The sequence below is a fragment of the Astatotilapia calliptera genome, chromosome 20 (assembly GCF_964374335.1).
Source record: "Astatotilapia calliptera chromosome 20, fAstCal68.1, whole genome shotgun sequence".
Lineage (NCBI taxonomy): Eukaryota > Metazoa > Chordata > Actinopteri > Cichliformes > Cichlidae > Astatotilapia > Astatotilapia calliptera.
In genome coordinates, this window is record NC_137441.1 from 21158989 (window position 1) to 21186287 (window position 27299).

At 41.5% G+C, this 27299-nt stretch overlaps 1 protein-coding gene across 2 annotated transcripts; it reads left to right on the forward strand.

Annotated features, from left to right (window-relative positions):
- The first annotated feature begins 209 nt into the window (after positions 1-209).
- Positions 210-25757, forward strand: snphb (syntaphilin b). Of its 2 annotated transcripts, XM_026154270.2 has the most exons (6): positions 210-429; positions 12603-12731; positions 21756-21935; positions 22430-22537; positions 23329-23478; positions 23618-25757. In XM_026154270.2, exons 2-6 carry the CDS (start codon positions 12682-12684, stop codon positions 25608-25610), a joined length of 2481 nt encoding a protein of 826 aa, XP_026010055.1. In that variant the 5' UTR covers positions 210-429; positions 12603-12681; the 3' UTR covers positions 25611-25757. The 2 variants fall into 2 exon arrangements, with proteins under 2 accessions (XP_026010055.1, XP_026010057.1); XM_026154272.2 differs by lacking the exon at positions 21756-21935.
- The last annotated feature ends 1542 nt before the right edge of the window (positions 25758-27299 follow it).

The following is a 27299-nucleotide window of genomic DNA, read 5'->3' on the forward strand; positions in this document are numbered from 1 at the left end:
TCACAATAGCCATAATTATATATTTATTGCAGTGTTATCTAGTAACAGACCACTTTCTACTTGCAGTGACAGCAGCCCTGTCTCTAATGTATTCTCGGTGTTAAAGAAGCTTGCACTGTAGCTTGCACTGAGCTGAAGCCCGACAAATGAAGCAGTGTTTCCCTTTAAAAAGATCAATCTGACGTAACGTGACGCAGATGCTTCCGTCCATATACCCTTGTGCCTCTCCTCCTCACGCGGCGGCCATCCAGTGCATCTCCCTGCATCCCTCCTGACTCAGCCCCCTCTCTCCCTCCTCCCCACGCCTCCTCGGACGTGCCGCCGCTCCATCAGGCGGAGCTCTTGGTGGAAGAAATGAGGGACACAACAACAACCATGGCGATGGAGCTGTGGACGGACTAACAGCGGTATACGGGAAGCCGGGCACAGGTAAGCGGGGCCGGGTCAAGCCCGTTTATGGAAATCATCGGTGCCATCCGTGGATGCTGCAGAGCTCTCTCAGTGCGGAGAACGAGTCTGCGTGTAGTGAACCGAGTGGCTCACAACAGCGGTTAGAAATAATAAGTGAATGGAGCCCCCGTGCAGGGAATTTGTGGAGAGTAAAGCTCTTGGTTGTCGGGTCAGGCTGTTTTCTGGCCTGTCTGTTTGTTTTGGTGCAGCTGATGGAGGCATGATGATGATGATGTTGATGCGCAGTGCGCTTTCTCCGGCAGATGTTTTCGCGTCTGGTCATCCTGCGCGTCCATGTTTGAACTCTCACGGGCCTTTGGGCGTCAGATATAGTACACACTGTCCACGCAGCGTCACAGCAGACAGTTTTTAAAACCCCTGGCTCCGCATGCACAAGTAGCTCACACTCAAAGTGAGTGTCATCCATGTTTGCAGGCGGCAGAGTCGTGACGGGCTGCCTGGCGCTGCAGTTTGACCTTGCAGCATTCCTGTTTTTCCACTAACGTAACGTCCTGCCTGACAGATGACAGAGCCAGAGCTCTTTTTTCATGTCCACATGGCTTTTACTCTGATCATATCACAGAACAGTCTAGTTTCCGTGAGCAAATTCATTTGCGCACAGTTTTCTTTTACGGGTTTTCTGTCAGGCTTAAGCCTGATTTTAATAGAGTGGCAGAGAAGCGTAGTCAGTGAATGGATGGAGTTATTAAAGGAGTTTGATTGAAGATTCTGGCGCAAGGATCTCCCTGAATATTCTTGGCACAGAAAGCATATTGTGCATTTCTGTGCCAGTGCTGAAAGAACACTTCCTCCACTTTGTCATCATAAATGCTCAACGTTTTTTACAGTTAAGTAGGTAGACACCGAGAAGTACATGTGTGCAAGCAAAGACTGTTAAATACATTTGGACACTAATGCACTATGAGACACTGAGCCCATTTTCTTTCATCTCTAGCAGCTTTTGCATTTTTTGTGTTGCCATGTTGCATGTCTTGGTAGTGATTGTCTTTTAGATTTGAGTTTTCTACTTTTGTGTAAAACTGTTTTCAGTCTCTGTTTATAGGCTTTTGATCTTTATATGTAAGAAATGTTATTTTTGTTGTTCTCTGTCTCTTTACCTCTACTTTTGTTTAATTTGCATATTTGTGGAATGGTTTTAGGTGTTGTTTTATTGGATCTTTCATAGTTGTTTTGGGTCTTTGTAATTGTTTTGAATCATTTGTTGCCTTTTTAAGGAAATGTGTGTATTTGTGCACTTAATTTTAAAGCCATTCCATTTCCGTTGCCATTTTAAGTTCTATTTTCATGTTTAAATTGTTTGTTGTTGAGTCTCTTTTATCCTTTCATTTTGAATCTCTTTTTAGATACCCTTCAGAAAGGGGCTACCAGACCCAGGCACCCAAGGAGTCACAGGGGCTCTTGGGGAACTGAGCCTGTTCCGTTAGGACTGTTCAGTTCTCCAGCCACACTTATGAACCTTAATTAATTTATGAGGCCACATACGGTCAGTACGCTGTCTGAAACAGAAGTCCAATGCATTGCTGCAAGCTGTAAGACTGAGCTGTCCTTTGCAGCATTGCCATCTTGTCAGCAGCAGGCTCCTTCCTTCATCCTGTTCCTCAGTGCACCCAGCCAATAGCCACTCTCCTTCTGGTCACGTTCCAAACAAGTGGCGGACTGACCGTTGCCATGGTGACGTAGTCACCAGGCAAAAATGTGTGCCATTTATCCAGATGCACTCATGGAGAGTAAATTTTAGGAACAACAAGCAGAATTGTTGATCCTTCAAGTGTGGCACTGCTCCGGTGGTCTCTCAGTATATGAAATGCTCTTTGTTCTATTTGTTGTAGTGTCAATCAAACCTTCAAATCCATGAATGCTGCAAAGGAAGAAAGGGTATTCCCTTTTAGTATAGGTATAGCCCACATGTGCAGTAAAACATGTCACTTTGAATTTCAGTTGTTTGCACAATATTTCTACAGTAACTGGAGATAAGGTTTAGTTGCTATAAAGAAGAAAGAGCAGGGGAAATAGCAGAAAGCTTAATTTTACACAATACTAAGTTTAATTGTATAAGTGGCTCTTCAGACCTCAGTTACACACCTAGAGACCGGTCTGCGGCCCTCAGATCTCTAGAGAAGAATGTGTACTCCCTGAGCAGATAGTGATTTGTAGCTGAAGGTTGCTGGTAGTCTTTAGTAGCAGTTGTTAGGTGAACCTGGTCGTAAAGACAATACTGCACAAGCAACCTTCATATAATTGCTTTGGTTGCTAGATTGCTGCAGTCACCTGTTATGTGCATGGAAGATGATGACTTGCTTGCAGACTGGGGTGGCTGTAGCTCAGGAGGTAGAGCAGGTCATCTGCTAGTCGCAAGGTTGGTGGATCTATTCCTGGCTGTTACTGCTGCAGTCATACTCCAGTACATCTGTTGGAGTATGAACTCTGGTGCTTCCGTGTGAGTGTTTTTAGGTAGAAAAACTACATGTATAAATGGATGAATGAGGTAAGTTGTATAAAACACTTTTTAGTGCTCAGGTAGACAATCAGCCCATTTACCAGATACTCGCTAAATAACCACCAAGCAGTAGTGAAACCTGAAAAAGTGCAGCACAAAGAAACTGAGAATGTTTGCTTTAATGCAACGTATGTCTTACTGCTGAAACCAACACATTTCCAAACACTGCAACTTTTACTATGAAGACAAACAGTCTCTTTTTGCATTCACACAAAATTCACCATCACTTAGAGACCAAGACTAGTGATTGGTGGTTGCAAGGGGGTCAACGACCAGCCTCTATGCCTCTGTGACTTACTTTAGCAAAGGACTTAACAGGGAATGGCAGCAACCTCCAGTAACCACTCACCACTGGTTTCTCTAGTGGCCAGTGTTTGCCTGGTCACCAACTGGTGTTTAGGCCTGTGTAACTGGAAGCTAAATGTTGCTACAGGTAGATAAAGACAACCAATTTAACAAATTGAATCATTATTACAAATTGTTATTTGTAAGGTATTTTCCGTCACTGGGATGATAATCAAGTGTGAGTATGCACCCCTGTTTTTACATTACAAAAACAGAGATTAAAAAAGTCTCGTCTTCACAACATGTTGGTGGAAATACACAAGTGAGATTTCTTATGATCTCATGAAATCTTCCAAGTTGTTCAGCTGAACACAGAAAAAAAAAATGAAGGAATAAAAATAATGGTTTGGAACAGCCAAGTTCAAGTCCAAACCTTAAAGTTATGGAAGGAAACTTAGCAACATTAAATTATGTTATAAACTATGAAATGGGCAAAAGATCCTCCAAAGTCGATGCAGGACTCATCAACAGTTATTCAAAAGATTAGCTGCAATTATTGCTGCACAATGAAGTCAAACCAGAGGCTAAAAGCAAAGGTTGTAAACAATTTCCTCTCATTTTTTCACTTTATATGTTTGATTTTGGTCCTGACGATCTTTTCTGTGTTCCATCTCTCGCCCTTTCGTGGCTGTTCACAGTGAAGAATTGAGTACATACGTTACTCAGGAGATGGTGGAGACCAACACAGAGAAAAAAGAGAGCAGATATTCTTCTATCCATCCAGTGTTCACAAAAATACCACTTCAGATGATACATGCCTGAAATAGGCAGGAGAGATAAGCAATGTCAATCGACAGTGAAAGAGATTCATGTAGGCAGTGCTGAGTTGTACACTGTAATAATGTGATTATTGATTTCCTGCTTTTATCAATGCTCTTTGGTTCACACACGCTATTAGCACGATCATTTAGGCTGCAGCACTCTGGCGTGGTTTCATTTGCTGCTGCTTGGCTCACTAATGACAAACCTATGGTGTATTGGATATTTTGAGCATTTGACCTGATTAAGCTCAGACAGCCCCTTAGAAATCCAGAAGTGCTTTTTAACCAAAGCCAAATGAGGGCAAAAGTCCAATAAATGCCTGATGTAACGAAACTATAAGAGCACCATTAACCCTGGTGAGCATAAAAGAAAAAAAAACAGAGTCTTGTTATTATTGATTGATTATATTTGTTCAAGGATTAGAACATTATAATTTTTTCTTTGTTATGTTAATTAGTAAGAGCACTGCTGTAGCAGCTTTATTGCTGTGCTCTGCTGGACCTTATTCTGCATGCACTGCGGCAATAGGGTGACTCTGCAGGACTGGCCTGATCTGCGTTTGCCGTTTTGACCTCCTTACTGTATGTGTGAATAAGTTTGTATATGCTCATGGCTCATGTTCATGGGGAAAGGCTTGTAAGAAAGAGGAGCTGGTCTTCACGTTGCCATCTGTTTTGAGAAACTGACATTGTGCAGCCTTTACTGCAGTGTGTATTTGCATCACTATCAGCTGCTGCTATAGAGACTTGCTGTGGGTAGGTTTATACCACTTTCTATTGTGAAAGGGCAATAAAAATTGATTCTTTTTAATTGCACCTCTCTGGAAACCTCAATTCAAGATTTTATCGGTCAATAACAGCTATTTGCCATTGCAAATGCCAGTACCAATTAAAAACATAAAAAAGAGACAAACACCCTTCATCCATGTAACGAGTGTTTCCATTGCATAGTTTGTTCCCCAGAGTGCACTCTGCAACTTCCCTGTCGGCAACATATGTTTGGAATGCCACAAACATGACAACCAGCTGAGCCAAGCAGAGCTGGGCAGAGCATAAATCAAATAAGTGCTGCACTGGATGCATTTGTATAAAACTTCCACAAAGAAACGCAGAGGATTAGTGACTTCTGTGATTGTTATGAAACAAAGTCCCAAGTGTCTTGTTGTTTTTTCCTTTAGCTGCACTGTAGACTGCAGAGACCAAACCTGACGACGGCTAACAAACAGATCAACCAGCAGATTTTTAGTTATTTCCAGTGTTTTATGTAGTGTTTACATGTAATTTGTCCTTTGTAGGAAAAATCCAGGAAACCAGCACCTCTACCATCAACATCATAACCATGTTTTTCTTGTGTAAGACTTGGTATTTATAGCACTTATGGTGGAGGGTCATATTGTTATGTTTCCCCAGGTAGGATGCTACTAGAAGCGGCTGACTGTGCTGTATGTTAAGATAAAAGAATGAGTCATCATCCAGTGCGATAGAGACTGTTTACCTCGGAGAGCCGCAGTGTTCCATTCAGTCTACAGATTTACTATTGAAATCAGATGAGGAGTTCACTGCTTGTGAATTCTTCGCCTTCACTAGTTTGGGAATAGTGTAGCAAATAAGACATAATTAACCTTTGACCCCTAACACACGGAATATATCTAACTCTGACACTGTGATGCCGGAGCCAGCAGCTGTGTTGGAGAACTTCCTGGTGCCTAAAATATAGCCATACATTTCTAATACTTCAAATGGACACAGTGATGGTGTTTCATTCATTGTGATCTGCTTTATTTTGCCACCTTTTAATTACATTAAGGTATTATTCCATGAAGAATTGTCATCCATTGAAATGCTAAAGACTTTAATTTAAAATAATTACAGAAAGGATTGCTTATGTATTAACATGCTCTCTTTTTGTGTGTAATAGCAACCCTGACCACAAGCTGAAACACATTAGTAAAGGACTGTGTTCTATATAAGAACACTTGTTGCTGGAGTTTGACCTATATAAAAATATATCTTATATAAAGGATGGATGTCACCACTGTGACATCATCCATTGCTTAGCTCGGGCCCAGCTTCTTTTATACTGATAGGCCATCTTAAACTATACGCTGATTTATCCTGATTTGCACCATTAACTATGACTTCAGTTGTTACTGGAATCAACCAATGGGAGACAGAGGCCTTTTTTATTAATAGACGTCTATGAAACAAAACAGCATTTTAAAACTAAAGGAGCCATTCCTTAGAAAGATAGCAGGTGTAAAGTTCCCCCAAATTGGGTTTCTGTTTAAAACCCAGGACGCCATCTTTTATTTACAGTCTATGTTTGTCTTTTATTTGATCTTTCTCATTGATCATTGATACGGAGCCCCGCAGGGGACATGGGAGAAAAAAAAATTAGGACTGACTTTTGCGAGATCCCGAGATCCCAAAAGTTTTGCGAGATCCCGAGATAGTTTTGCGAGATCTCGCAAAAGTCAGTCTTAATTTTTTTTTCTCCCATGTCCCCTGCGGTGCTCCGTACATTGACCCCCTCAAGGGCGGGAGAATTGTTGAATTGTTACAGAACAACCACAGTTGCTTTGTAAGATCAACACTCACCCACAAGCACATCCAAGCACATTCTGGAATAGCAGCAGTGACTCAGTGTTCAAGACCCTATGGCTATCAAGCAGTTTATGAACCTCTGGTTTCCAGCATTTTCCTGTTTATTAGATAGGCTTGCATTATGCATTCAGGAGGCTCTGGTAACTGGTGTGAGTCACACCTTCACACACACACACACACACACACACACACACACACACACACACACACACACACACACACACACACACACACACACACAGCCTCCAGTCCCCCAAGTCGTGAGTTATGTTACCACTGCAGTCTGCTCGATCTAGATGAAAGACTAAAGGAGGAGTTTAAATGCAGACTTGTGAGTCTGCATTCCTCTCACAAATTATGTTGTGCATCCTGGAATAAGTCAGATCTTTGTTACTGTTTAGTACTGCCTGTAAGTACTTTCACGTACTGACACTGCAGAACATTTGTTGCAGATGCTCTGAGATTCATCAAGGGCACATCATGGTTGGACAACAAGGACACGCTGTCTTTCATGAGAGACAATGCACTGTGTGTTCTGCTCCAGACACATGGGGGTATGAATAATCCGGAGTTTGTGAATGTGTGTGTATTTAATCATGCCATTCCATAGTCCTGTGTGTCCAGAATCATCCTTCTTTCAAACCTCCTTCCTTTCCTTAGTTACTATTCTTCTCGCAACACGTGCTGTCTTCTCCTTTCATCTCATTGGCTCCTCTTTCCTCCTCTCATCCTCACGTTCTCTTGTCTCTTACCTCCTCTCTTTCCAGTTTTGTGTTTCCATGTCGTCAGCACAGAAGCTGCTTGCCTGTTCAGCACACTCAGGCTGGGTATGGTGTTGCATAACAGGCCTAACTTAATAAATCATCTGCATCATGTGGTCTGGTGTGGTTTGATCTGTGGTGACAGCAACCAAAGCAGGATGACATGCTGACTTGAAGTTAGATATAAGATAGTTAAGGCAGCTAAGATTGGTAGATATGAATTATAAGCTAAGTAAACTTTTGCTCTAAAAAGTCAAAAACAGTGAAGTTAAGAGAAAAGGTTTTAAATTGTCAAGGATCTTAGCCAAATGGTATAATTTAATGTAGATTAAACACACTTCCATGCTGGTTTCACTTTTCAGATCTACAAGTCACATTCATTATCTAGAGGAGCTTCAGAGTCCAAACACAAAGGTGTCTTACCAGCTAAATTCATCGTTTATATACAAATCTAATAATTACAAATACAAAACTAATAATTAATATAAAAGGTCCAGAAAAAACGGTATCTACTAGCAGAATAAGTTCTCTTGCTTATTTAAACTCAGCTAGTTGAATAAATATCTCTGTAAGCTGAAGCATTAACATTTCTCCTCACTGCGTCGAAGGAAACCAGAAAAACAATGCCATAGCATTTTTCTTCCAACACCAAACTGTACAGTTGGCACTCCGGCAGGTAATGTTCTCCTGACATTTGCCAAACCAGACTTGTCCATCATAGTGCCAAATAACGAAATATGATTCATCACACCACAGACCACATTTCCACTGCTCCAGAGTCTAGTGGTGGTGTGCTTCACTCCGCTCCATCTGACACGGCATTGTGCTTGGCAATGTATGTTTACATGTTGCAGCTCAGCCATAAAAACCCATGCCATGAAGCTCCTGGAACATAGTTTTTGTGCTGATGTTGCTGCTGGAGGAGATTTAAACTACATACTATAAAATTAGCATCTGTAATGTAAGATGGGCTGACACTTTGTGTCTATGTTGCCATGGTTCATAAATGCTTCCACTTTGCAATAATACTACCTACAGGGTCACATGGGGGTGCTGGAGCCTATCTCAGAAGTCTTAGGGTGAGAGGCAGGGTGAACAGGCACCTTGAACAGGTCGCCAGTCTGTCACTGGGCTAACACACAGATACAGACAACGATTCACACTCACATGCCCTATGGGCAATTTAGAGTTTCCATTTAACCTATCCCTGCTAACTACAAGTCTTTGGACTGTGGGAGGAATACATTTTTCTGTGATGTGCTCCTAAGGTTGCTTTGTGTTTATACCAGGGGTCAGCAACCTTTAACACCCAAAGAGCCTTTAGGACGCGATTTCCACGCAAAAGAAAACACTGGGAGCCGCAAATACTTTTTGACATCTAAAATTAAGATAACACTGTATATATTGTTTTTTACCTTTATGCTTTGTGTGAACAACTAAGGTGTGTTGCTTATGAAATCCATGAAGTGCTACAGAGAAAATTACATTTTATTTATGTAATTAACATATTTTGAACTCTTAAAGAAATATAACAAAAGGAAAGACACCCAGCTGAACTAAAATGATCCATGTAGCAAACAAAAACTGTTGTGAGCCGCCACCCTTATATCACCTTTGGGCTTTTGGAGCCTTGACCTGACTTTTAAAAAAATAATTGGGATAAAAAGCACTATGCTGCTAAAAAAAAGAAAAATAAATATTTGCAAAATTCTGCCTAAATATGTATTTTACCTGGTTAATGTGTGTGGCGGGGTGTGGCCTGCTGCGCCGCTGCAGGGGAGGCGGACGCACCTGAGTGGCACCCGCAATCACGCCTCGCCGCCTTAACGTCTGTGCTATCTGTGCTGTTGTGTTGGTATGTGTCGGGCTGTGAGCTGAAAAGCTACAGCCGGCTGTATGCGTACAGCAACTGTGTGTGAAAAGTGGTCAAAGAGATGCTGAAAAGCGTGTTCATGGAAACATCGTCGGGTCTGCTGTGATATGTTTACAATGGGACTTCTGCTCCTGAACCTCTGCGCACAGCGTCTGCAAATCGGGGCTGTACGAAGTCACTTCATCTTTACGCAGGACTGTAAGCTGTCACCTGTGAGGTGTGAGCGGTGTTTGTTTTTAACATACAGTGGGGCAAAAAAGTATTTAGTCAGCCACCGATTGTGCAAGTTCCCCCACCTAAAATGATGACAGAGGTCAGTAATTTGCACCAGAGGTACACTTCAACTGTGAGAGAGAGAATGTGAAAAAAAAATCCATGAATCCACATGGTAGGATTTGTAAAGAATTTATTCGTAAATCAGGGTGGAAAATAAGTATTTGGTCAATAACAAAAATACAACTCAATACTTTGTAACATAACCTTTGTTGGCAATAACAGAGGTCAAACGTTTACTATAGGTCTTTACCAGGTTTGCACACACAGTAGCTGGTATTTTGGCCCATTCCTCCATGCAGATCTTCTCGAGAGCAGTGATGTTTTGGGGCTGTCGCCGAGCAACACGGACTTTCAACTCCCGCCACAGATTTTCTATGGGGTTGAGGTCTGGAGACTGGCTAGGCCACTCCAGGACTTTCAAATGCTTCTTACGGAGCCACTCCTTTGTTGCCCGGGCGGTGTGTTTTGGATCATTGTCATGTTGGAAGACCCAGCCTCGTTTCATCTTCAAAGTTCTCACTGATGGAAGGAGGTTTTGGCTCAAAATCTCACGATACATGGCCCCATTCATTCTGTCCTTAACACGGATCAGTCGTTCTGTCCCCTTGGCAGAAAAACAGCCCCATAGCATGATGTTTCCACCCCCATGCTTCACAGTAGGTATGGTGTTCTTGGGATGCAACTCAGTATTCTTCTTCCTCCAAACACGACGAGTTGAGTTTATACCAAAAAGTTCTACTTTGGTTTCATCTGACCACATGACATTCTCCCAATCCTCTGCTGTATCATCCGTGTGCTCTCTGGCAAACTTCAGACGGGCCTGGACATGCACTGGCTTCAGCAGCGGAACACGTCTGGCACTGCGGGATTTGATTCCCTGCCGTTGTAGTGTGTTACTGATGGTGACCTTTGTTACTTTGGTCCCAGCTCTCTGCAGGTCATTCACCAGGTCCCCCCGTGTGGTTCTGGGATCTTTGCTCACCGTTCTCATGATCATTTTGACCCCACGGGATGAGATCTTGCGTGGAGCCCCAGATCGAGGGAGATTATCAGTGGTCTTGTATGTCTTCCATTTTCTGATGATTGCTCCCACAGTTGATTTTTTCACACCAAGCTGCTTGCCTATTGTAGATTCACTCTTCCCAGTCTGGTGCAGGTCTACAATACTTTTCCTGGTGTCCTTCGAAAGCTCTTTGGTCTTGGCCATGGCGGAGTTTGGAGTCTGACTGTTTGAGGCTGTGGACAGGTGTCTTTTATACAGATGATGAGTTCAAACAGGTGCCATTCATACAGGTAACGAGTGGGGGACAGAAAAGCTTCTTACAGAAGACGTTACAGGTCTGTGAGAGCCAGAGATTTTCCTTGTTTGAGGTGACCAAATACTTATTTTCCACCCTGATTTACGAATAAATTCTTTACAAATCCTACCATGTGGATTCATGGATTTGTTTTTTTCACATTCTGTCTCTCACAGTTGAAGTGTACCTCTGGTGCAAATTACTGACCTCTGTCATCATTTTAGGTGGGGGAACTTGCACAATCGGTGGCTGACTAAATACTTTTTTGCCCCACTGTAGTTCACGGTGGAGAACAGCTGCTGACATAATGTGGATCCGAAGATCCATAATTGGCCTACCTGGGGTTGAAAGTCTCGATAAATGCACGCCGTTTCAGCGGGTATACCGGCTTCCGCGGGTATGACGCCTATTTTGAGCAATCAAAAAATAATAGAATATAATTTTATATTTCAATATCACAACACTCTTCCAATTTAGAACTACAAGTTAAAAAGAACATAAATAAACATAAATAAAATACGCTTCAGCTAAATACTTTAAAAAAACTAATTTATTTTCCCAAACCAAGCGGAGCTGCACTATAAGGACTAAAGAGCCGCATGCGGCTCCGGAGCCGCATGTTGCCGACCTCTGGTTTATACAAAAACACTATCATAAGGATCGTGTGTGTGTTTTCATTAGGATAGAGATTTGTGCCACTGCGCGGGTCTGTGGTTTAGTTTGCTCACTGCTAACTATGCAACAATACATCTTAGACCAGCTTTAAAATAATGATAGAGAGCCGAGGAACAATGGAAGAGGATTTAAAGTTAGAGCTCAGATGTGGATGAGGTTCTACAGTAGGTAGATTATTAGTATCGACAGGATTTGACTGAAAAACTGTCTTTCATTCAGCTGTCTTTGTTCGCCAACTTTAGAAGCAGAAGAGAATATGAGCGAGGCAGTCATGGTTGATAGGAAAACAACACAGCAGAGAAGTGTTAATGCAGGAAGCTGACTGACAGCAGGCGTCCTGCGTTTCCACACATACAGAAACCTGCCTCTCAAGGGCCCACCAAATTGTTTGTGGTGTATTATTGATGAGAATAATCCTCCTCTTTCCCCCCTCTAAGTTCTTCTTTCATCCGCTTTTCTCTCTTTTAGCCTGTCTTTCTCTCTCACAATACAACTCAGCAGGATGTTATTTGTAAATATTTTTGGACGTACTTACACTACAGCTGTGGCAGAAACCTGCAACATGTATATATGTGTACATTTACAGATTTATTCCTGCTAAAAGGGAGTTTTTTCTTCCCAGTGTTGCCAGATGCTTCCTCATATATAGGGGGCTGTAATATAAAGCACCTTGAGGTGATTGTTGTTGTGATTTGGTGCTATGTAAATAAAACTGAACCAAATCTGTCCAGATGCAGATGCAACTCTCACTTCTCTTTGCTCACCTCTGCCACTGTTATTTGACCTGGAAACAGACAAAGAAGTGGTGATTGGCTAGTTGTACCACATGATTGAAATGTGATTTGTTGCTGAACGCTGATGTCCACTCTGTGCAAGCTAAGTGTCAGCTTGTGTCAGTAGCACAAGGGAGCCTGATGAAGGCATCTATAGCGGTGCACATGGGCAGTCAGCAGAAATCACGCTTTATTTGAGTGTGTAACAGTCCTCTCTTTCTTTGTGTGACTCTGTGTTCACTCACTGCTTATGTCTGTTTTCTGTCAGGCTGCAGGCTCTCAGTATAGAGCTGAAAAACTCAGAGAAAAGGTTAGAGCACAAGAAACCCGAGACGTTGCCTGGCTCCATGTCTGCCCCTGCCCCGCCCAATCAGAGGTCTACATCGGTCTCTCGCCGGTAAGTAGAGTGAATACCTGTTTTGTGCTCACCTGTGATAATTATGGGCTTTCTGTGCACTGCAAGGTAACCATGGTTGAAAAGTCTGCAGGGAATAAGTATGTCATATTGTACTGTAGTGTCTCAGAGCCCTGAGAAATAAGTAGAGAAAAATTCATTTCAGTGATTCATGGTTTCTTAAATACTTTTTGTCTGTAAAATAAAAAAAATAAGAAGCAAAAAATGAGATTCATCTGCTAAAAACCAGTAACTTCTTTTTATTGTGCTCAATTCGACCACAAGAGTCTAAAGTGTCCTGCCTCACGATCTAAACAGAGTAAAAAGTATAAATACTAAACCATCCCTGAGTATTGTGTGGCTTGCAGGCAACATCCAGGCCCAGCCTGGTGAGGTGTGAGGTGTGCGTGAAGGTCAAACATAAAGAAGTACACATTTTGCAGTTTATCTCATTTCAGACACCAAACACTCTTCAATAAACTCCTCATCTCCTGTCTTTTGCAATTTTGTGAGAAATCATAATTCAGCTTTTTTGCTTTTACTTTAAAGGCAGCTGTTTTTTTTTCACTACTTTAAAAACCTGTGTGTATGCAATTGAATCCAGCATCACTGTAAATGTTAGTGATAATAGTGTTGGTGCTTTTATTATGCATGTTTCACCTCTTCATTGCCTAACTGTAACATCTACTCTTACCAGTAGCGGATAATAAAGAGATAAAATTAATATTGTGCTGAAATGAGTTCAGCTTATTGGTGCAGTCCTTGCTCTCCAGTTTTTTCATATAAAGCAAAGATGTATTTCCTTTGCAGGAGCTTTCAGAATTATCCAGAAAAGAAGCTTTTTGTTGGCCTCTGAGACTCCACACACTCCCTATCAAATTGTGATGGGAGACTTGGGCTTTATATCAATATATACTGATTCCCCTTAAACACAGAACCTGCGCTTACATTGTTGGCTCATTTTTATCCCACTAATTTGATTCTCCTGGTAGATTGCCCTGGTCATTACTGAAATGAACTGGCTTTGTCACCCACAGAACTTTCCACTCCCATCAGTGCATTTTTACAAGTGTGGCATTATGCTCAATTGCTCCGCAGTAAATGTTTTTGTGTAAATAAATAAATAAATAAATTTGGAGTACAAACAAGTGTCAAAGACTGGAAAAACTTTTTTCTTCTGTTTCACTGATGAAAAACAGATTACGGGACAGATTATCCTGTCAAAACCCCATTTTGAATTGTTCTTAAATCGTCTTAATGACTTAAGAAAGCTGGATTAACTGTATAAAGTGAATCACATGACCTCACTTGCTTTTCGTGGATGTCATTGATATCTTTGCTGGTTGGTTAAAAAAGTTTCCAAAGAGTTTTAACTTAGGACCATCTTTGGGATCTACAAGTTGCGCATTGTTAGTTTAAAACTTTAAGTTTTTCTGTTATCAGAGACCAAAGTCTCGGTCTCTGATAATATGTAGGAACCATCGTGAAATGGAAGGAGAAATAGAAACATGTGCTGTAGAACGATGGATTGGCGAACATATGGTTCCCCAAAAACATGCAGCTTTCCAGCAATGATAATAATATATACACATATAATAATAATAATAATAATAATAATAATAATAATAATAATAATATACACAGCTAGGACTACATCACAATACATACATCTCAAAATATCACCTTTTTATAATGTTCCTTTCTAATCTTGCTGTAGTATCCAAAATAAGGTCATGCTAAACAAAAAAACAACAAAAGCACATTTAAATCAACAGTTATTATCTCTACTACTCCCAGACAGAAACATTGCCGTATTCTGGCTCAGTTCTGAAGACAAACCATATGGTGCGATGACCTATGGGCATCTCAATCCTGGCTGCCTAATGTCAGCCATATGTGGCCTGCATTTGTATAGCGCTTTACTCAGTCCTTAAGAACCCCAAAGCACTTCACACTACATTCAGTCATTCACCCACACATTCACACACTGGTGATGGCAAGCTACATTGTAGCTACAATAGTAGCTACATTGTAGCTACAGCTGCCCTGGGGGCGCACTGACAGAGGCGAGGCTGCCGGACACTGGCGCCACCGGGCCCTCTGACCACCACCAGTAGGCAAACACGTTAGTATCTTGCCCAAGGATATTTTGGCATGCAGCCAGGAGGCAGCCTGGGATCGAACCACCTTCTGATTAGTGGCTGACCTGCTCTGCCACCTGAGCTACAGCCACCCCATATGTGGGCAACAGATTAGCTAAATGTCAGCCACAAGTTAACCAAATAAACCATAAGTGGCCTTGAGCTGGATTTCTGCATAATCCATCATATAAAATTGAATCAAATGAAAGAGTCTCTTTTATTAGGTTTAATCTTTTAACTTTATGCACATTGCATCAAGCAAAAATTAAATCATATGCAACCGTCGTTGACTTGAAGAAATTTGTTTAACATTTAAACCTATTTTCTGCATATTCCAGCATATAAAATAAAATTATTTTTTTGCGTTTACACTCACTCTTTCAAATAGATGCAAGTAAAACACAGCAAAAATAAATAAAATAAATGAATAAATAAACAAGATTCAGCGGCACTAACTCCTGTCGCTCTTAAGTCTGTTTTCACCTGTTTTGCAGGAGTGGGGCTGGTGGAGGTTTGCCCGGTGTCAGTGGGGGGGGACAACAGTGTGTGTGTGTGTGTGTGTGTGTGTGTGTGTGTGTGTGTGTGTGTGTGTGTTTATCTTTAACAAATATTCATAGTCAATGTGGTGCCACTTTTTAATAAGTGAGAGAAAATAGGGTGTTTTAAAATTAATTGACAGTTGTTTTAAACAGTAATAAGTAATTTAACTCCATTAATGAGTCTTTTATAAATTCTAAAAATTTTCAGCAGCGATTTAATGACATGGTGGGGTGTGCGCCTTTAAGACTGCAGTGGGAACTGCGAGACTTGAGCTTTTTCCGACACGGTTAGCTGTCAGTATTTATGAAGGATTAAAAAAATATAAATGAAAAGTTAAGGCAACATTTACTGTTACTGCTACGATTTGTAGCAGCAATAATTAAACATTTACAAAATTACACCACCAAATGGCAAGCTGGCATTGCAGTTAGCACTGAAACTCAGTTATCAGTACTTTCAGTAAAGAATATGTAAAAATCTTCTGAATAAACAGTTAAGGAAACTGCTGATTGCAAACCAGGAAAAACTGGCATGTGTTACTTTGTATTGTAGCTTTATAATAAGTCAAATTGTAAAAGACCAACATATCATATAAATATATCTGTCTTTATTTAAAAAGTGGCACCATGCTCAGTTTGTTTCTGTACTTCCTGTAAATAACTCATCTAAGACTTGTTGATGAATAAATGGACCTAAAATTGAGAACTAGAGTGCTATGAAAAGTATTTGCTGCCTTCTTTTTCTTTTTTTTTTTCTTTTTTTTTTTATTTACTACATTTACATGTTGAGATCATCACACATTCCACATTCATTGTGCCCTTTCCAAATGAGGTAGCACTCTGGAATCCCGTCTCACAGTGTTCTTACAATGACAATAAATCTTTCAAATTTTAATATTAGACAAAGATAAATACAAAATGCAGTTTTTAGATGATGATTTCATTTATTAAAGGAAATAAGTTATTCAAAACTCCTTGGCCCTACACGGAAAAAGTAATTGTTCTCCCTAATTAAATAATGTATTGAATAGAATAGAATAGAATAGAATAGCTCTTTATTATTTACGAAATTGTTGTGATCAACCACATTGTTCACTTTCACTAGTCCATCCCTCAGCTTGTGTCCTGAACCTTATGCAGCACTAATCCAAAACAGTAAGTCCAACTATAATTTTGGAGTGTTCAAAGTAAGTCTGGATCTAAGTCCAGTTAAGATGTTTTGGCAAATATCTTAACCTCTTTTTTGAATTAAGTGGGCCAAAATTCCTCCACGGCGATGTGAATGACTCAGTGCCAGTTATTGCAAACGCTTGATTGTAGTTCTTACTGCCAAGGGTGGCGTAACCCGTCATTATTGTTCCACCAAGGCCAGTTAGGTTTAGATAACTTTTTTCTTTTTATATAAACTCAGTCTGTTTGTCTAATTTTAACATTTGTTTGAAGGCTGTGAGTGTGCCAAGAAGAAATTGGGAAGGGGGCAAATACTGTTTTCATAGCAGTGTATGTTCTAAATGCTGTAAATAGCAACCGACTTGAACAGAGTTTATTGAGTATATTGATGTTCTCTCCTCTAGCCACTGGACTAACCTGGCCTGTTTACTGGACACAGGATAAAGGATAAGATGTATTTCTTGTCTGTAGGGACCACTGTTGACTTTCGCACAACCATTAACTTGTTTCGGAATGTGAATGCTGCAGTAATGTGTTGTTATATACTTAATGCATGAGTGATGGACATTGCTTTTCTTCTGTGGTCCAGTTTGACACTACCAGTACTTTAATACCACAGAAAGCCAATGTGTCGTTTCTTTCAGCTGATGTGTTAAATAGTCTTTGCTGTCATCTAGCTGTTGCTTGCTATGGTGTATGTGTTGGGCACAGACTGATAAATGGTCTCTTAAACTGGAACCAAGCTGAATCTGTCTGGAGGGTTTAATGTTTTTACAGGAAAAGTTGTGTAACTGCAGACGGATCAACGTATAGTTGTGGTGTCCTCCTCTCTCTTATTTATTTTCCTCAGATTCAACCCTCTGAAGGTGCTGCAGCCCAAACGTCGCTTGCAGCAAATACTGGCGTCCTCGCCCGTGCCGGTACCCAAGCCGGCGTCTGGGTCGGGGACTGCTGTGCCAACCGCCACAGCACCAGTGGCCATTCCTGTGCCCGCGCCCCCTGCGTGAGACACACTTCAGTTACAGTCTGAGAGAGCATGCTCCATAGCTGTAGCTGTAGCTTTGGCATGCACTGTAGCCACTAAAACCAAAATTGGAAATTAAATGTTGGAAAAATAAACAACAGCACACAGGCAAGTTAAGGTTCTAACCTGTGAATGATGCAGTGAAACGTGGTCAGGTTAGGATTAATCTTTGCAGTCAGGTGTGTGGCTTCTCCTGTCAACATCACCTGTTGCAAAGCTGCACAGCTCACATTTTAGGGAATTTCAATGTCAACGATCAGGCAAGCGGTTGGCACAAAGTAGATTTTTTATTTGAGTCTCCTAATGCTGTGAATCTAGTTAATTTCTCTTTTATTTGGTAGTTTTCATGCTAAAAACATGTGTTTGTGAGTTTAATAAAATGTTGCAACAGAACAGATCCTGATCTACTGTAAACGGTGTCATAGGATCACAACTGCCAAAAGTAAAAGTCGATTTTTTTATTTGACTGTTGTTTGCACTGAAGACTTTATCTAAGACGCAGTACTGAAACTCAGAAGTTGGGATAAATATTCATCCCCAGCATAGATAAGAATAATTTAGCAGACACAGACATGTATGTGCAGGTAAACTGAAGAGTTTACCATCAGTAGCTAGCTTGTTTAGTTAGCTAACATTACCTCTGGATACTAGATGGGTACTTGCATGCAATCAATGCTAAAAGACTTATTCTTGTTATACAGCGTAGAGCTAGTTGATGACTTATAAGGTAGTCCTGTTATTCATTAAGATTTAGCTTTAAACTATGTAAAGCAACAAGAGACTTTCAAAGGGAGGTCTATGTATTGAATTTGCCAAAATCTGCTATATTTTCATTTACTTTAGATGATGTTTGCTACAAGAAAACCTGCACCATGCTACTGTTAACATAAAGGCTAAAGGTTTATGATTAGTTTAGTGCGGAATTAGCATAGTTCTTTATAGTGCATTAAAACCTCAAGCCAAGATTATCCTCCGTTGTGGACACAGACATGGACTGCTGGAGACCCGTAGGCCAAGTAGTCATTCCTCTTATACTACTTTGTCACCTGCTTGTTCTTCACCTGGGGAGCATGCCTATTTGGTGCATTGTAATGTAAAAATGTGGTCCCAAAAAAGCAGGCATGCCTGGAGTCTATTATACATAGGGCTATAGCAAAATGACTTCTGTTTGACTTCATGATATCTTTATAAACATTTTTTGATTGGAGTTGTGGCCTCGGTTGCTATTTTCAAGACTTATCCAAAACAACATGATGTACTTTTTTAAAATAGATAGATATAGATATAGATATAGATAGATATAAATAGAAATAGATTCAACAATAACATAAACGCCTTGTGTGACTACCATGGATATGATAAGTCCTGACTGAAGTGTACAAAAATCAGAATGGTAATGTGGAAAATGCTCAAACCAAATCAGAGGGTAGTGTCATTGTGGCTACTTTCAACACATGTATACAGTCTGTGGCCTGTAAGGAGCACAGAAAGTGGCAAGAACTGTGTGCGTGTTGTTGTGTCACATCACCTTCGAATACAGAGTCTGTGATACTATCATGCACTTAAACGCAAGAATTGGTGCTAATCTTTCAAGGATTAGGTTTAGTGGCTACATGCACGGTAGAAATGGCACGTTTAATGTGCATACTGTGATCACTGGTTGACCGCAGCCACTCACTCAACAGCACTGTGTGAAACACTCATGTGCAGCAGCATTGCCTGTAATGCGAATGTGCTTTTGGTTTATCGAGATATTGTTTACTAAATCAGTTTCAGCCTCTTGAGCAAAGTTGCTTTCGTAAAGGAATATCTCTTCACTCCTCTCCACCCACTCATGCTAACACCTGACAACTGGGAAATGCTTGCCTCAAGCAGACAACACCCACACCCCAGACATTAGTTCCATCCCAGCAGATGGCTGGGATGAACTGTCACGCCCTAAACACTGTTGTACTGTGTATTTTCCAGGCTCAGTGTTTCTGCTGCTTCTTTCTCCCCATTTCTGTGCTATCAAGTGTTGAGCTGTCAATATCTGGCTTCCTCCCTAATTATGTAACACAGGACACGGTGACTCAGTTCAGTAGCAAAATATACAGTAGAAAATGGAAACAACAGACGTGCGTTCAATAATAGTTTAAATATAATGTATCTGTCTATTACAAACTGTCTCCAGCGGTTTATTACATAATCCAGGTGATTAAGGTTTTTGTTCTTTTTACTTGACCTCATGCGTAAAATTACTTTTTGGAACCTTTGCTGAACCTTAGCTGCATGCTCAAATAAACCCTGAGTAAAATTATTATTAATCTTTTACAGGGCACTCAAAATTCAAAATTTCATTTATAGTGTTGCAAGAGTTTTTAGTTTGTTTCTTTGTTTGGTCATTTGTTTGTGCACACATGTGCATGCATGATTTCATACACCACTAGTTGGACTTGGTGTATTGCTTAATTTTTTTTTAGAAGTAAATTTAAAAACTTTTCCATAGGTGCTTTGTGACAATAACAGGACAGTAATTAGCTTCTTCTCCTGTAACTTCCTCATTGTGTCGATGGACTTCAGCTCCATTGTCTTAGACGGCAGCAGACCATAGCAGTCCTTGTTCTGCTCTAGAGCCCTGGTGGAGTCAGCTTAGCAGCATTAGTTCCAAAAGTCTTTGAAGTTTTGATTAATGTGGCCCTCAAGCTCACAGCTGAACTCTGAGATGATTAAGACAGCCACTTACCAATATCTAATAATTCAGTCGTCAGCTGTTTATCTAGCAACTTCCTCAGTTAGTAAAATCCTGTGACAACAGTCAAACAGTTTTGACCTGCAATTGGCAACCGTGATCTTCTGGGAGTTCAACATAGCAGCAATTGAACTAGTTCTCCAGCAGCTGTGCATTTGGGTTTAAAGTGAACCTCCAGCTTGTTCCAGATCTGCAAGATTAGCATTGTAAGCTGCAGTCCATGATGGTGGAGCTGGAGAAAGAAAAGCTAACAGAAGAAGAAGCTGAGGACCCCCCGAACAGTGAGATCGTCACTTTGCCATCATGGAAACATGACATAGTTAACAACTGTACTTTCAAAATAGAGTGAAATGAACTCAAGAGCAATTAAAAAAATTCAGCCAAATTGCAAAAACATTGTGCTTCATTAGTTTTTCTGTGTTGGTGAAATAAGTAAGATATGTATTTCTGGGAAACACTGACTATCATCAAGTATGATATATATATTTATATATATACATATATATGACATGAACAGCAAAAAGTTTAAAGACAGAGACGAGTTATATACAAGACTATGTGCATGTTTAGTGTGGAGTTTTCGTGTCCTGTGTCCAATACCATCATGGCTGTTCTGATTGACCCTGCTTGTCCTCCCCTCCCAGTGTGGTGTCCAGTGATTGGGCAACAGTTATGTCCTTGTTAAAGAACAACAGTAACTCAGTTGGTGAACATTCATTATAGACTTTAAAACCACACAGACGCTGACAGAAGTTGCCAATCACAGATAACCCTTTTTTTTTTCCCTATCTACCACTGATATAATTAAACTGTACTAACAAACTGTGTCATGTTTTGCTGGATAGTAAAAATGCCTAGAGGTGAAAATATATATACACCACCAATTCTACTCTTTGATATTATGTGGTTTTACTTGGTCTCTATAGTGGTTTTGCACAGGTGTCAGTTGTCTTAAAGTTAACTTTTTTTTAGCTAAGCTAGTTTGCACTTGTCATCAAAAGTGGGGCGAAATTTCTATAAGTTTGCTGAGATAGTTTTGTGAAAGTGTGTTGCGAGTTAAAATGGGGCGTTTATGAATTATTGTTGTTGCAGCTGCTTCCATGTTGCTCTTAGAAGACCTAAAACATTTTATCACTTGTAAATTGTGTTTCAGGATGCAGTGTTAGTTTACATTCCAGTAAAAGCCTCATAGCAGTAAACTGCTCCTATTAGCGGTGCAGTATAGGAAGCCAAACAGAGGAGCCTCAACATTGAAGCATGGCTTTTAGAAAGCAAGCTCTCCTGAGCCACTTCACTGTTTGAGTTCTTACATTTTAAAATTATGCTGAGATATGCTAAATGTCAACCAACCTTACCTCCCTTCAGTGTGCAGCAGGCACATTGCCACCCTCTGTGATTTAACACCCTCTTGTCTCTGGTCAGGTTTGACTACTGCAGGTTCATAGAGTTAGACTACGTGCCCATGGAGTCAAGCTGTATGGTGTCAATGCGCCCAACTAAAGGCTATGTATCGACCAAGTCACCGACCAAGGGATACACTTCCACCAAGTCTCCGGATCGCCACGGTCGTTCAACAAACTCTCCCTCTACCCCTCGCTCCCGGTCTGTCCCGACTCACTCTTTTTTCCTCCCGATCAGTCTTGATCCTTTAAAGCATGGGAATGGCAAGATGTTTTGCACTGCTGTAAATGTTTTGTGACGCCACATTCTAGAAAACATCCTGTCTAGTCTGACTCTCTTCTTCTTTTCTGTCCGATTGCTCTCTTTTAGTTCCCTTCTGGTGAAAACTTTCTTTTTTCATTGAGTAACGCTAATTTGATGTCCTTTTCAGTTTCAGCATTGTTGTGAGTGCCAAGAGGAGTGTGTGTATTTGTTTCTCAGGCCGACATGCTGAAATATTGTACTCTGTGTATCTGTGTAGACCTGTGTTGTATAAGCATGGTGGTGGACCTGGATTGAAGTGTTTTCCATTCATTTCTGTTTGCACTGTGGATCCGTTTGTCATGGTTTAGCTTAGCAGCTCACTTAGTGTCTGGACTGTGGTTCCATGGTGTTGCCAGGAACACATTAACATGTCTCCTCTTACTGTGTACCAGGCGCACTCCGGCTGCGGCCAGTAATAGAGATCCCTATGGAAACGCTTCTCTCAGCAGCAGCAGCAACTCAGGCTCATGTAAAGGCAGTGAATGCAGCCCAACCAAAGGGTAAGAGGTGTAGCACATTTCTACTAGCTCTTGTACCAGCGTAGTCCCAATGCTAGAGCTAAATATGTTTGCAATGCGGGCCACCGATTCTGATTCTTCCTACTAATGTTTCCCCAAATTCCAACACTAACATTGCAAAATAATGACTTCTCTAACTTGTCAAATTGTGGGCTTGTTCTCTAACAGCAGTGCACCACAAACTCTGCCGCACTACTGCATTGATGGACAAGAGGTATAACGTTAATGCCTTGGGATAGAAAATGGAACTCTTTGTGACTTTGTCAACTCAGTGAAAACAGAACTTAATATGATTTGCTGTCTTATTACCTTAATTAGCTATTTAATCAAAATTTATCAAATTTTGATTAAATAATTCAATCAAATTTAATCAGAATTTTAGTGATGATATGACACAAGAAAAAATTATTTACTCCAGTTCGCTTTCCAAAAGTATGAAAGAGCACATTTGCAGTCTCTTCTTTTTTCAGTTTATGCTCATTGGTTGAATATGTGAATGAAAATATGGTGAGTGCTGTTAAAAAGGAAAAAAGCCCACATTACTGATAAAACAGCAGCTCTGAGCCCCAACCTACTATTTTGAAGATAAGCAAAAAGTTATTTGTGATATCATCATCACCGATGACCTAGACCTCAGAAGGTTAAGAGTGTTTGAAACTCTTAATTCTTATAATAGTGATGTTAACTTTCCTTCCATCACTTCTTTCTTAACATCTCAAAAAATGGAAAACACCACTTATTCTTTTCATAAACTGAAGTCCTGTCTTTTTTAGACGCCATCAGAAGTACACGTCATGTACAGACAACCATGGCATTCGGCCTCCTCCACCAGAGCAGTACCTCACACCCCTTCAGCAGAAGGAGGTGTGTATCCGACACCTGCGGGCCAAGCTAAAAGAAACCATCAACACCCTGCAAGACAGGTGAGATACTGAGACAGGATGAGAGACTGGCAGGTCCTATAAAGTAAGGTTTTATGCTAGTTCTTCTTAGATCTTGTATATTGGTCTGTGCTTCTTATCGTCAAAGGTTCTAACCCTTTCTCTGTTGTCACCCTCTTAGGGACACGGAAATAGATGAGTTGAGAGGCCGGCTTTACAGAATGCAGGAGGACTGGGTTGAAGAAGAGTGCCACCGCGTAGAGGCTCAGCTGGCCCTGAAGGAGGCGCGTCAGGAAATCCAGCAGCTCAAACAGGCTGTGGATACTGTTCGTGCCAGGCTGAGCGATGCCGGAGGCCTCAGTGGAGATGTAGGGGTCCAGAAGTACTTTCAGGATATCAACGCTCAGAACCACAAGCTGGAGAACCTTTTGCTGAGTATGGAGTTGGCCCAGGCTGGATTAGCAAAGGAGGCGGAGGCCATGCCAGGCTGTCGGACCCGCGTTGGGGGTTCAGCACCAGCATCTGTTTCAGGAGAAAGTCCTGGCGGAGTACCCAAACTTACTGTAGGAGGAAGAGGGTCTTGCTCTTGTGATGGCTCCCCAGCCCGGTCTTTAACTCGGAGTTCCACCTACACAAAGCTGAGTGATCAGGCACTGGCGGACCGCAATGACAACGGGTCGGACTTTCCTTGTCTCTCAGGCGACGGCACCCAGGACAGCGGCTTTGTGTGCTGTGGGGAGAGTAACATCCCCAGCCGGGCTGACCTTCTGCTGGAGGCCGCATTCCTTTCTGAGGAAACAGCATCTTTACTTAATTCCTACACGCAAACCTTCTCCCACTCTCTTCCCCATTCTCATCCCCACTCTCTGCCAAACTCACTGTCTCACACCTACTCACATACCTTACCTCATTCTTTCCCTCACAATTTGTCCCACTCTGTGCCGCATACTATGCCACACTCTTCTACGTATGAGAAGCTGTGCACAGGGGAGGGGCTGGCACCCTTTCGTTGTGGTCTGGGTGGAGTGAGCTGCATGAGCCACCCCTGCCTCTCCCACCACCATCTGTACCTGCACCCTTTAAGGGAGACTGGCATTCAGACAGAAAGCTGCCCCATCCCTACAACAGCAGGGTATCCCTCCGATCTGGACACCATCGCAGAGCAACGTACTTTCCGGTCCCAGGCCTGTAGCCCCACTTCAACCTGGATGTCTGATGAAGGGGACGAGGAGTTGGACTCCATTACCACCACAACTTCAGTAACCACAGCAACAGTCATGAGTACAGCAACAGAGCCAATCCCCAAAACTCCAGTGGTCCCATCTTTACCACGGTCCGCCACTGTTGCGTGTTCCATGGAAAGTCCTGTGCATAAAGAGAAAGAGTATGGAGAGGAGGAGGAAAAGCAGGAGAAAGAGGAAAAAGAGAAGGAAGCTTTTGTGGCAGAAGAGCAGGTGGAGATAGTTATGATCAAACTGGCAGAAGAAAGGCAACAGACGCTGATTGGTTCAGTGGGAGAGAAGATAGGAGGGCAGGTTGCTGAAGAGAAGCCGGCTCAAGGAAAACTCTGTGATCTTGCTGCGATGCCAGCAACATGGCAGGGTGAGCTTAAGTTAAGAGGATGCTGTGGAGAAGGCAGGCAGGGTGGGACATCATTTGAAAACCTCGGAGTTGTGGACACGCAGCAAGAAAGCTGTCCTTTACAAGAATCAACCCAGGTAGAGACACCTCACCTGAGTCCGAGTCACCAGGGATCATCTCCAGCTATAGAACAGCCTCACACAATCCAGCCAAGAAGGTCTACTTCCCATGAGGAGATAGGTGGTGTTACAGTGGTGGAGGTGCACAATGAGGACAATGATAACGGTGAAACAAAAGAGCACGGTGCCACAGGGGACACTGCAGAAGAGAACGGAGAATCATCTAGCTCTGGGACGATTCAGAAAAGCTACTGGAGTCGTCACTTCCTAGTTGATCTGCTTGCGGTGGCCATTCCTGTGGTGCCGACGGTGGCGTGGCTCTGCCGCGGTCCAGTCCGGGAAGGACAGCCAATGTATCACATAGGATCACTGCTGAGAGGCTGTTGCACTGTGGCGTTGCACTCGCTGCGCAGGGGAGGCGGGCTGAGGCACTACCCCGCAGGCGGGGGAGACTTAGGAGGATCACAGATATAAGAGGAAAATCTGCTCAGCACCTCTGTGGCCCTTAACCACGACCTTTCCTGTATAGGTTTTCTCTTGGAAGATTCAAGTGCAAGAAGACAAGGACTTCCTGTCCTGCAGTTTCTGCCAAGAATAGGCAAGAGGGGTATAAGAAACAGGAAATGTGAAGCTCTTGGACTGACAAGCTCTGCCTTGTTTTGGTTCTGCTCCGCAATGTCTGTCACCCAATGTTCCTCAGCCTTGCTACCGAGATGTCTGCCAGCTCTACTGGCTTGTGGAAAAGTAAATGAGCTGATTGAAATGAATGATGCCTGAATCTTTTATGCTGATTGTTTCTTTTGATCTTAAATGCAGGGAAAACTGTAAAAGATTCATTGACTACTCAACCTATGAATTCTAACACATTTGACTGGTTGTGTGTGTATATGTGGCATATATGTATAAGAGCTTGTATACATGTGTAACCAAGTTACAAAAAGCTACAGCTTCACCAAGTCATTAAGCAATGGCTGAGGGGAAAATCCACTCTAAATCAGAATTTACATGTTTCTACGACTGCAGACGGTTTTCATTGATCTTCAAGACTGAAATCTCAGAGTGTGTCTGCCATCATGACGTAGACACAAAACTCAGGGATGTTCCGAGGGTAGAAACACACAAACCTATTAAATTTGCTTCAAATCATAAACACCCAGCTGTGGCCAGTTCAGTTGTGCTGCCAAGTTAAACTCTACTTACTTTTAATCGTATTAAGGTTTTAGTTCCCTCTCCTGGCCAAAGAAGCGTTTTGGTTGAGCTCAACCCCCCAAAGGAATGTTGTTCATCATTAAAATGACCTCTGCCAAAAATCCTATGTAGATGTTTATTAATCAAACACAGTAGGTTAATCTGAGGTGTGTATACATCAACTGCATAGAAGCTGATTTCTAATTTTCTTTCATGCATTTAGCAGTTTGAGGCATCTAAAAACAAAAACCATGATGCCATCACACTTAGGATGAGACTGTTTTTAAGATAAGATAAGATAGATCTTTATTGTCACTGTTACAAGAACAATGAAAGACTGTTTGGCATCTCTCCATTAGCAGCATGTAGATTTTTTTAGATTAAAATTACTTTATAATAAAAGATAAGAGACAAATTTCCCACCTGTGGGACTAATAAAAGTTATCTTATCTTCTCTTATACACAGATACATGCATTGATTTAGGCCATAAAATTGCATATGTCGTCAATCATTCTCATCTACTTATAATATGCATAACCATCACTTGAAACAAAAAACAGGTTTTGTCCTTGTTGAATGAAGTCTTCATGTTGCGCCTTTTGTAGGCAGTTATTTAGTCTAACCTGCCAATTAACCTGATAAAGGCAAGTACCTTGTTTGATTTCTGCAATTTTTTTTCTAAAGACTGCTTAAAAATTTCCCTGCACTTGATGTTGACGTTAGAATGTGCACTTTAATTTCTCTTAACCTCTGCATCCCCAGGAGGCCAGCCAGAATCTCATTAATAATGAAGGAGATGTTAATTATTATAGAAAGTCCATGGGTGATTTACCTATTCTGCCATGTTCGTTGTGTTTCTACCCTGAGAGCATTACGATTAGTTCTCCTAAATAAATAAAGCTATTCAGATTTATTAAACTCAAACTAAGATCAATACCACACTTATAACTATACACTAAAAATGAAGCTCAGTT

Bases quoted from the DNA above. Each gene is read 5' to 3' on its own strand.
- snphb (XM_026154270.2), top strand. From the start codon at position 12,682: ATGTCTGCCCCTGCCCCGCCCAATCAGAGGTCTACATCGGTCTCTCGC. The intron at 12,732-21,755 runs GTAAGTAGAGTG...GTCTCTGGTCAG, and splicing joins TCTACATCGGTCTCTCGCCG to GTTTGACTACTGCAGGTTCA. The intron at 23,479-23,617 runs GTGAGATACTGA...TCACCCTCTTAG, and splicing joins ATCAACACCCTGCAAGACAG to GGACACGGAAATAGATGAGT.